The following is an 11567-nucleotide window of genomic DNA, read 5'->3' on the forward strand; positions in this document are numbered from 1 at the left end:
TCCAAAATCTTGAAGTGAACCTTGTGTCTCGGTCCGATGTGATTGTTACTGGCACTCCATGTAGCCGAATAATTTCTTTCACATAAAGTCGGGCTAGTTTGTCGATCCATGAGTTATGGGAATAGGTATAAAATGCGCACTCTTAGTGAGGCGGTCTATGATTACCCTGATGGCCGTATTCCCTTGCCGAGTCTTTGGCAAACCCGTCACGAAATCCATGGCGATGTGTTTCCATTTCCATTCCGGAATCTCTAGCGGTTGCAACTTCCCATAGGGTCGTTGATGCAGAGCTTTTACTTGCTGGCAAGCCAAGCATTTCTCCACAAACGAAGCTATATCCCTCTTCATCCCATCCCACCAGAATGATCCCTTCAGATCATGGTACATCTTTGTACTTCCAGGATGAGCGGTATATGGAGTCTCGTGTGCCTCAGTAAAAATTTCATTTCGAAGTCCTTCGTCATTCGGCACACATAGCCTTCCCTCGTAGGTGAGGGCGTTGTCTGCCTCTTCTCGGAACTTCTCTTGCTCACCTTTCCTTACCTTTAGTCGAACCTTCTCCAAATCCTTATCATTTCTCTGACCTTCTCTTATCCTCGTCCGCAGGTCGGGTGCAATTACCAAGGTGGCGATTTTTCCTTTTACGGTCTCCGGAGCTCTCACTACTTCCAATCGCATCTTGCTGAATTCGTGAATCAAATCTTCTTCTTGAGTGAGAAAGGTAGCCAACTGTGGTTGGGCTTTCCGGCTCAGTGCATCTGCCACTACATTTGCTTTGCCAGGATGATAGTTAATGCCACAGTCGTAATCCTTGACTAGCTCGAGCCATCTGCGTTGCCTCATGTTCAAGTCTTTCTGTTCAAAGAAGTATTTTAAGCTTTTGTGATCAGTAAAAATCTCACACCGAACTCCGTAGAGATGGTGCCTCCAGATCTTCAATGCATGCACAACGGCTGCCAATTCCAAGTCATGGGTAGGGTAGTTTAACTCGTGTGGCCTCAATTGACGCGAAGCATAGGCAATCACCTTACCGTTCTGCATCAATACACATCCAAGTCCAACCTTAGACGCGTCAGTGTAAACCACATAGTCTATTCCCAGTTCTGGCACGGCTAGAATAGGTGAGGTAGTCAACTTCTCTTTCAACAACTGGAAACTAGCCTCACACTCCGGTGTCCAATTGACCTTGGTCCCTTTCTTCAGTTGTTGGGTCATCGGCCTTCCAATTTTGGAAAATCCCTCAATAAATCTTCGGTAGTATCCTGCCAGTCCCAGGAAACTCCGAATCTCATTTGGGGTCTTTGGCGTCTTCCACTGTTGTACGGCCTCCACCTTTGCAGGGTCAACTCGAATCCATTCGGCCATCACAATATGCCCCAGAAAGTTTACTTCCTTTAGCCAGAAATCACACTTACTGAACTTGGCTTACAGCTTCTCTGTTCTCAGCGTCTCTAGAGTGATCCTTAGATGTTCCTTATGTTCTTTTTCATTCTTTGAGTAAACCAGCACATCATCTATGAACACCAGGACGAACTTGTCCAAGTATGGGTGGGATAATCGATTCATCAAGTCCATGAATACTGCGGGTGCATTTGTCAGTCCAAACGGCATTACCACAAACTCATAATGCCCATACCTTGTTCGGAACGTCGTCTTGGGTATATCTTCTCTTCGTACCCTCAACTGGTGATATCCTGACCTTAAATCCATTTTCAAAAATACTCCTGCTCCCCTGAGTTGGTCAAACAGGTCATCTATTCTCGGCAGAGGATACTTGTTCTTGAGAGTTAATTTGTTCAATTCCCGATAGTCTATGCACATTCTCAGTGTTCCGTCTTTCTTCTTCACAAACAGCACAGGTGCTCCCCACGGAGATACACTGGGTCTGATAAAACACAAGTCCAAAAGTTCTTGTAGCTGGATTTTGAGTTCTTCCAACTCTTTCGGTGTCATCCTATAAGGTGCCTTCGATACTGGTGCGGCTCCTGGTTCCAGATCGATAGTAAACTCCAATTGTCGATCAGGCGGAGGCCCTGGCAAAGCGTCGGGAAACACGTCGGGGAACTCATGTACTACCGCCACATCTTCAACTTTTCTTTCTTTCTTGTCATGTCCTTGCAGGTAAACGAGATAGGCAGGATGCCCCTTTCTAATCATCGTAGTTGCTTGAAGTGCCAATATCACACAAGTCTGCTGATTCATCGAAATCCCGTGGAAGGTAGAGGGCTCCTTCCCCGGGGTTTGTAACGAGATTTGTCTCTCTTGGCATCGAATAGTGGCATAGTTTTCAGCTAGCCAGTCCATCCCCAGAATAATGTCAACGTTATCCATTGGCATAACATGTAGGTTGTGAGCCACTAAGCTAAGTTCTCCCACCATAAATTCTATGTTCGAGCAAGATTGTGAAATGTCTATAAGACCTCCTACTGGTGAGTTCACATTCATCTTATGTTCAAGTTCATCAACAGGAAGTCTTAAAGCATCTAGGCAGGAGTGGGATATAAAGGAGTGCGATGCACCCGTATCAAACAGAACAGCAACAGGCATGTCAAGTAGTGTTCCCATATCTGCCAGATTATCCTGTTTCGGATCTCCCTGTGCGGCTTTAGCTTGTTTGCGTCCCAAAGCATAGGCCCTAGCTTGAGTGGGATATGGTTGGCGACGCTGCTGTGGCTGCTGAGGTGGGGTAGGATTCCCTCGAGGCCCATTTGGTGTTCCCTCAACTCCAACGTTATTATTGCTCGGGCACTCCTTGGCGAAGTGTCCAACTCCACCACACTTGTAGCACACATTTGTCCCGATTCTGCACTCTCCCATATGATTCTTCTGGCACTTGGCACAGGGAGGTGCTCTCTGACGGTACTCTCCACCTTGATATGGAGTAGTTTGCTTTCCCTTGCCCCGTGCAGAGTTTGGGGTACCTTGGAATCTCTTGTTGTCAAAGGGTTCTCGACTCCCGTCCCATTTTCTCTTATCCTGAAAATTCTGTTGTGGTGTAGGTGGTGTTGGAGTAGTAGGCGTAGCTGTCTTTTCTCGTGGCATTGCTTCTTCCACATCCAACGCACGAGACAGTGACTCGGCATACGAGAGCCTTCCACGGCATGCCAAAGCCATTCTTATTTCGTGCCTCAGACCAGCACAAAACTTTTCCGTCATTTTCTCGTCAGTATTCACCTGCTCCGGTGCGTATCTAGACATGTCGCATAGGGCACGGTCATATTCAGTCACTGTCATCCGCCCCTACTTCAGATTGTAGAACTCGGCCTCCTTAGCCTTGCGGTAACTCTTCGGGATATACTTATCATATAGTTCCTCCTTGAAGTCTTCCCACGTCAGGGCGTCTAGTTGTTCCCGCGTCATCGTCCGCTGCTTGGTCTCCCACCAAAACTTCGCGGACCCAGTGAGCTGGTAGGTTACGCACGATAGGCGCTCCTGGTCGGTGCACCTTAGGAACTTGAAGATGCGCTCTATGGCCAGAATCCAGGTTTCAGCCTTGGCCAGATCTCCTATTGCATCAAACACGAAAGGGCATTCCTTTCGAAACTCCTTCTCGATGTTTCGTTCCGGCTGTGGTGGTGGTGGTGGAGGTGGTGGTGGCGGCGGTGGTTGTCCTTCAGGCCCCGCACTTCTTTGGGTCTCATTGCTGGCCTCATTTTCGAGATGGACTGTTGCGCGTCGGGGAGGCATTCTGTTCAACACACGCATTAGTACAACAGTCCGAATTTACCATCACCACACCACACCACACAACCTTTCCAAAAGCGATTTCACAAGTTTTCCATACATAACAAGGTAAAAACGAGCACAACGATAAAACAACGAAAATTTTATTAACTTAAAAACAAGTACGTGTTTCCACAAGGTCTTTGCAACAAGTGCAACCAAAACTCAAAAGAAAACATTACATAGTTCGTCAAAACATAACATTCAAAAAACAAAAAAAAAATAGAAAAAGAAAAAAAAACGCTACTCCTCGGGTGCTCTCTCGACATTCGCACCTCCCTCGCTTTCAACTTCAATCTCCCTTTCAAGGGGTTCTTCATCCTCGTCGGGGTCATCCTCTTCCTCCATGGGATCCTCCTCATCTTCAAGAGGTTCTTTCTCATCTTCAAGAGGATCTTCCTCATCTTCCTCATCATTCTCCATCGCATAGGTAGCTACGTCGATATGCTTATCGACAACAAGGAATTCCGTCGCTGGAGGTGCGGAGGTGCGCATCCCAAGCCTCCTCCTCTTGGGAAAGTTTGGTTGCAGCGTCTCACTCTCGTACCGACCCCCGCTGTAGGGGCTGAGACTCGATGAGGATGCCTCCTTTCTAGGTGGGGCATAGGGTGGTGGTCCGTCACGAGCATCGACCAGAGCTTCCAAGAGAACCTTCACAAAACCATGCATGTCTCCTTGCACACTATAGTTGGGGAGCTTATGCCAAATGTATGGCCGCGAAGCCTCATCGGCCCACCTATTCCAAGGCGCCGGTAACCCATCAATCAACCTCTTAATGCCCTCGTAGTGCTTCACTCCACACCATGAGCATCCCGTCATAGTGCCAAGTAGTCGGAAACATATGACATCAAAGGGGCCCTCTCGTCTCTCTCGAACCCCCGGTACAGTTCCACCGCCCGCAGTCCATTCTTGACGTACCTTCCCCTTAGCGGCGCGTGGATCATAATCGCCATCTACATGAAAGTGAGTTTCCTTAGTAACGAGTCGAAGAAAAGACATAAAGCGAGGTAGAGAAGGATAAAAGCGTGTAGAGAACGTCATACGTGCTACCGTGTGTATACCTGTCGATTTCCATAAGGAAAAGGTCATAACAATTCTTTCTTTTTAAGTTATCATCTAAGGATAGATGTTTCGCATTTCAGGAACGTAGTACTTTGCAATCTCGTCAATCTTTCGCTCTAGCGTTAGTCGCGCTTCACAAGGTTATCCTTGTCTTGTCATCTCATCATCCCTTGGAATTCGCGCCTTTCCACGCCCCATTCGTTCCATCAATACATGTATCGTTTTCAATGAAGAAATTCGCATGCATGACTAGCCTACATCTAAGGCTTTTGAAGTCTACATCTCAATCATATCCCATTCATCATCACGTCCAACATGCCTCATTTTAAAACTTTTTATCTTCTTTCTTGTTGAGCGCGGCGAGACGGAATGTTGAGCCTTCAATGAATACTCTTTTAGTCTAGCTCTTTTAGTCTAGCGAAACGAGTCTAGACTAGATTGAATAAAAGACTCTCGGTCCAAAGCGGAAGGAAAAATTGCTCTGACACCATTCTGTCACGACCGCACTTCCTAAGGATAGAAAGCACGGTGGGTCGCGACTAATGGGGGAATTAAGAAGCGGGGAAGAAGGGGGAAAACAATCAAAGGAGTACAACATGTAGATCAACAGTCGAAACTTCATTATCAAGTCATAGTTTTAGATCACGAAGTAACATAGTGTGAATGACATAATTCAACAACTTAAAGAGAAAGTAAAAATTCTTAAGACTTAGAGTAGCGGAAGCAATTGAGAGTTTGACTACTACTATGTATGAGGACACAGTAGTAACCGGAACATTTATTGAATAAAAATCTTGGCTCATTGCTCAACATCATCCGCCTCCCGTCCTCGCTTAACCTGCACATAGGGAAAACATATGCAGGGGCTGAGTACGTGATGCACCCAGTGAACTCATGCCCGAAATACATTTATCATTTAAGTTATGTCAAGCCATCATTGAGTGAAACTCGGGTTTTACTTTAAAAGGCCGAGAAACACTAAAATCATTCCTTAAAATAGTGTCCGCGCGGACAATCGTCATCCCCCATCATGTACCATATCTGAACCATCATGTGAAACGAGAATGTGGCCACAAACTCGATCACTGGACCGGTCGGCCTAAGGGACGGCTCACGATCCCTATCAGTGCACTAGCCTAAGTAGGGCTTAGACCCTAGTTAGAACCGAATTCGTTAACCATCAAAGTCTAGTAGAACATTATTCTAGTAGACAATCAGATAGGCAATTCAAAACATAAAATACGGCATGACATAATATTTAAAACCACCCTTGTTTCACCATAAACATATCATTTCAAATAAAAGAGTTTAAGAAATAAAGCCCACCTCAAAAGCTTAGAATTTCCTAAAAAACTTATCGTTCCGTCTTTAGCGGCCGTGCGAACCACCTTTTCGAAAAATACATAAAGTTCACATCAAACTCGGTAACGAAGACATTTTAGAATGCATGCACTCTAATTAAAATCTTTTAATTCGTTTCCTCGGTTTTTCGTGCATTTTTTATTATTCGGCGGCCGCCCAAGGCGTCGCGTGCGACGCCGGTCGGCCGCTTACGCTCGTTCTTTCCTCTGTTGGCTCCTCGTATTTTTCCACGACGTCGAGAATGAATTTTTTTTAAAAGTTATTTAAACGCATACTTAATTTTCGCAACTATTTCTCTTCGAAAATATATTATTTCGTACCTTAAATTATTCCGAGAATTAAATAAATAATTCCCCATGATTATATTATCGGCCCAAGGATTTAATTAGAAGGCCCAAGACTTATTCCCCCACCTTATATTTCCAATTTAATTTAAAAGCCCCAACTAAAAAAAAGAGCCCAACTTTAGGTAAATCCTCTCATAAATATAAAACCTAATTTTTAAAAAAAACAAAGGCCCATCTAACAAAAAAAAAGCCCAAAGTTCACTCTCTTACCCCACGTCTCTCTCTCCCCCTCTATCTTCTTCTTCTCCTTCTCTCCTCTTCTTACAAATTTCATCACTTACTCAGCCGCTGCACAGCGCAGTGGTGGTGAGCCTTCGAACCTCACTCCAGAGCTTGCCACCGTCGTCACTGTAGGAGCGGGATGACTCCGCCATCGCGGTCCAGGCCTGAGGTCGTCGCTGATGTCCCGTGTTGCTCGTTGGGTCACCGGGTTACTGCTGCAATCGCCGCACCACCGCCGGAGTCGCTGCTGGTCGCCGACGGCTGCCGCTGGAGTCGTCGGGGAGCGCTGGAGTCGTCACTGCCGCTGGAGCCGTCAGGAACCGCCGCTGTCCGCCACTGTCCTCGTTGCCGGCAGTTTCCCCCTCCCCGAAACCACTCCGAACAACCCCGATTCAACCCGCATGATACTTTTTTTATCGTAAAGTTAAGTTCTTTCGCGTGTTCGATTACGTACGGCGTTGTTCGATTAGTTCTTTGTTGTTAAATTGTTTGAATTGGTTGTGAGAGTGGATGTATGAACAACATGTAAGAATTAGCTACTACAAATTCATGCTTTGGGATTGGAAAGGGATTATACCTCAAAATGGTTGGACTTGGTGGTGAATGGGTAAGAATGGTGGCAATTCCTCTTCCTTCTCTCTCTCGGCTCTCTCTACCTTCGGCTCTCCCTCTCTCTTTTTTTTTTGTGAAGTGTCATGTGAGGAGAGGATTGAAGGCTTAAAGTAATAACTTGTGTGACTCTTGGGTGGGAGAATTGAAGGTGGAAGAGGGAAGGTGAAGGAGTTGGGAATTGGAGGGTCTCCATTCAACACCAAAACCGCCGGTCATGAGGGAGAGGAAGAAAGGTTCTTGGGCTTGATCCCATTTATTTGGAAAGGAATTTGGGCTCCTACATTAATTAAATGGTCTTGGCCTCAACATATTTTATTTAAATTAGTTTGGGTTCATTTAGTTGAAAGCCCAAGTTGATAACATTATTAATTTGTTAGATTCTTAAATAGTTAGGGCCCAAGCCATTTTTTTATATACTCATTGGACTCTAATTTAATTTGAGAAGCCCAAATATAAATATACGTACTTTATATTCTCGCATTTCTTTCGATAATTAAAATTCACGGAAACTTTATTAAATTTCGTTATCTTGTTCTTCACAAAAATTTAGAGAACGCCTAACGTCACAACTTATATTTGGTGTTGTTCCAAATATAATTTCTTCGACCGCTCCTCGATTTACGCGCGTCATCTTTCATAAAAATATTCATCTCCCACATCTCATTCATTATGCTAAATATAGCAATATCGTCATCATTATTTCAACGAGACTTTCAACATGTCTCTCAAAGTTCCACAATTAAATTAAAAGGACGTCCCAAATCACATCATCACATAAATACCATACTACATTCCAAAGCACATTAACGAGAAACATAGCATGCATAAATATTTTATATTAATTATTTCATGACATGCTTTAATTTAGTACTTAAAAGTACGGGTGTTACACTTGGCATTTACCAGCCTATCCAGCACCGTCTTTGCTTTACTTACCTTTAGTTTTCAAGAAATCTCCACCACTTGAAGAATTCATCAGATCCTTGCTCTCGGGTGGTGTCATCCCTTCATAGAAATTGTTGAAGATTTCAGCCTCCATCATGTGGTTGCTTGGGCAGGCATCCAACATTCCCTTGAACATATTCCAATACTGACTCAGAGGCTTATCACAATCTTGATGGGCTCCTTGAATCTCCTTCTTCAGCGCATTAGTCTTTGTGGAAGGGAAAAAGTAATCCAGAAACTGAGATCTAAAATCAACCCACGTCCTGATAGAGTTGGGCGGTAGCCTCATGAACCAAGTATCAGCTTCTGCTTTTAAAGTGAAAAGGATCACCCTGAGGCTGTAGTCGTCCTCGGTTGATCCAGCTGGACGTTTTTTAATCCCACAAATCTTGCAAAAATCATGTAAGAATTCATATGGGCTCTCGATTGGTCTCCCATGACGGCCAGTATGTTGTTCTTCACATCTATATTCGTCTGCCCTGGAGTCACCACTATTGCCTGAGCTGGTTCTCCAGGCAAGTGAGCATTGAGAGACCCGATCTCGGGATCGTTATCTACTAGTGCGGCCATCCTGACCGGTCCTTCTTCTATAACATTCTCCTCCTTCAACTCAGCAAACGGGTTCTGATCTTCCTCCCCTTCTGAGCTTGTATTAGATGGGGCCCCCGTGTTCAATCCAGAACTAGTGACACCTGGGTTGGCTACTTCTCTGATCCTCCAATTTGATTCTGTATCTCTCCAGTTGTTTGTATTATTCCAGTGCCTAAAGTTCAGGCATCGGTTCATAAACTGAAAAAGAAAATAAAAAGATTAAAAATATGTACACCAAGTATCTCAAATACAAGCACATATAGCACCATCCATCCCCGGTAACGGCGCCATTTGAAGAGTCCTACTGAATCCACACTAAGTACTCAGAGTTCATATGCAAATTAAAACATGTAGAGTTGCGCAACTTAATCAAGTTAGACAATAGACGGTTCAAGTCGGCGAACAACTACTGGTTGCTAGGTATGCGAACGGAGAGACTCAGGAATTTCAAGACCTTAACCCACAATACTATGATTTAGTAAAGGGAAGTAAGGGTCGAATCCCACAGAGACGGAGGCGAGTGGAGTTGTGTTCGAGACATTTTGGGAGGTTGGCTATGATTCAGTAGGTTAAGTTTAAACTAAGAAACAGGAACTGGTCAACTTGCTAAACTGAACTGATCAATCTAGACTAGACAAACTCATAACTAGGGAACATGTGACTTGATCAACTAAACTAAGAACGGAAAGGTAAAACTAACTTGGGACCACTGACACAAAATAGACGCACTACTAAAAAGCTGTAAACAACGAAATGGTAACAGAGACTGCTATACTAACAAACTACAACATTCTTCTTCACTAAGCAGCTAAATAAAAACAACTAAAGCAGATCTAAACAGAGCAACAAACATAAAAACAGAAATCAGACAAATCAAGCACATATCCATGTAAATTTGACGTAAAGAAAACAGATCTAAAGTATCTACCTTATTCTCATGCAAGTTGACGAACTAAAATGTAAATCTACCTACGAGAAATCATAAACAAGGCAAAACTAAAACTAACGAAAGTAATGAAAGCAGAGAACATCAGATCCAAAACAACTGGCATTAAAAACTTCATTTCATAAACGATCTTCGATAAACGTAACTAAAACAAAATTCCAACACAAGATGTAAATATCGATCAACAACGGAAAGGTAACTAGAGTAGCATCTTAGAGAAAAACATTAAAAACAACTAAGCTACGGAAAAGATGAACTAAAAATAGAATAGAAATTATTTTGACTCCTTGGGGTGTGAGGAAAACATAAACTACAAAGACTTCTAGGCAGATCCAGGTCCCTCCTCCCTTGACGAGGAAGAAAAGATGAAAGTAGAGGTGGAGCCGGCGACTCCGACTGCTGCTAACTTCTTACTCCTTGCTAAAGTATGAAAATGAGGTGACTGAAGGTGATGATGGTGTCGAACTACTTCTTGTGTGCACTCTCTCCATATTTATAGGATGACATTGGGCCCAAATCCCTAGGGTAAGCACATCTTGTCTTGACCTTTATGCCCTTGAAATGGCATCTTTTCTTCTCTCTCCTATGACTCATCACCTCATGTGGTGAACTCCACTTGATCAACTTGTCGGCTAGGTAGGATTCACTACTTGTATGCAACTGATCAACTTATCTTCACTTCAGGCCATTTTTCACTTCTTTCCCTAGTTGATCAAGTTGTTCATGCACTTGCCGTTTCTACACTTTATAGCTCATGCACACTCAAATTCACCACTTTTTCGCACATTATCAACCATGTTAGTGTAATAAACTCATATAAAACCATGCTTGAACGAGCCCTATCAGTAGGGTAAAAAACTATTATGAATTATGCAGACACGTAACACTTCAATATTCATAGAGTAATGCGGCAATGTTCATAGTGTAAGACTGCAATATTCATAGAGTAAGACTGCAATCTGGTAAGGTAAAAAACTATTACGAATTATGCAGACACGTAACACTGCAATATTTATAGAGTAACACTGCAATGTTTATAGAGTAAGACTGCAATCTAGTAACAAAATGAAAATAGAGAATACCAATTTTGCCCTTCAGCGTTTTTTTATCTTCCAAATTAATTAAAATAGGCTGCCACATGGCAGCTTGAGAATCACACGATCTTCAGATCTAACGGTCTAAATTGGTGGTATGGTGTTACAATAAAAAGTATTGTCATATTAATACATCTCATAAATATATATATATATATATATATATATAGGGATGTATTCATTTCCTTTTTTATATCTTTTGTTCTATTGTTCTTTTTAATCTCAGCCTCACGATTTTGTCATCCGACTGTTAGATTGATGCCACGTGTCATTTAATCATGCAGATTTTCAGTTGAATAATGCACACCGACTAATAATGCACCATTATAGTGTAATAATGCAGATTTTCAGTTGAATAATGCACACCAACTAATAATGCAAATTTTTCGTCAAATAATGCAGATCATCACAACCATCCAATTCAAGGATCCAAGGGCTGTAATTAAAAAGAACATTGGACTGAAAAGCTGCGAAGGACTTTAACACACCCCTATATAGGGTTTTGATCTATGCAAAACTAGATTTAAATACAGAAACGGAGAACAATATTATACGTATGGCACTTTTAGGTTATAGTTAGTTAATTTTTAGGTCATGCTAACAAAGTATGACCTAAAATGATCTTAGCATGACATTAAACCCAAATATTATAATATGACCTAA

General features: G+C 43.0%; 1 protein-coding gene across 1 annotated transcript; it reads right to left on the reverse strand.

Annotated features, from left to right (window-relative positions):
- Positions 1–1425: 1425 nt before the first annotated feature.
- On the reverse strand, positions 1426–3042 carry LOC121757552 (serine/arginine-rich splicing factor RS2Z32-like). Its single transcript, XM_042153079.1, has 2 exons — positions 2421–3042; positions 1426–1514 (listed from the first exon to the last, which is right to left on the reverse strand). The coding sequence occupies exons 1-2, from the start codon at positions 3040–3042 to the stop codon at positions 1426–1428; spliced, it is 711 nt and encodes a 236-aa protein (XP_042009013.1).
- Positions 3043–11567: the final 8525 nt, after the last annotated feature.

The sequence above is a fragment of the Salvia splendens genome, chromosome 12 (assembly GCF_004379255.2).
Source record: "Salvia splendens isolate huo1 chromosome 12, SspV2, whole genome shotgun sequence".
Taxonomy (NCBI): Eukaryota; Viridiplantae; Streptophyta; class Magnoliopsida; order Lamiales; family Lamiaceae; genus Salvia; species Salvia splendens.

Bases quoted from the DNA above. Each gene is read 5' to 3' on its own strand.
- LOC121757552 (XM_042153079.1), bottom strand. From the start codon at position 3,042: ATGCCACGAGAAAAGACAGCTACGCCTACTACTCCAACACCACCTACA. The intron at 1,515-2,420 runs GTCTTATAGACA...TGGTGTTCATAG, and splicing joins TGTGAACTCACCAGTAGGAG to ATGATGTGCTGGTTTACTCA.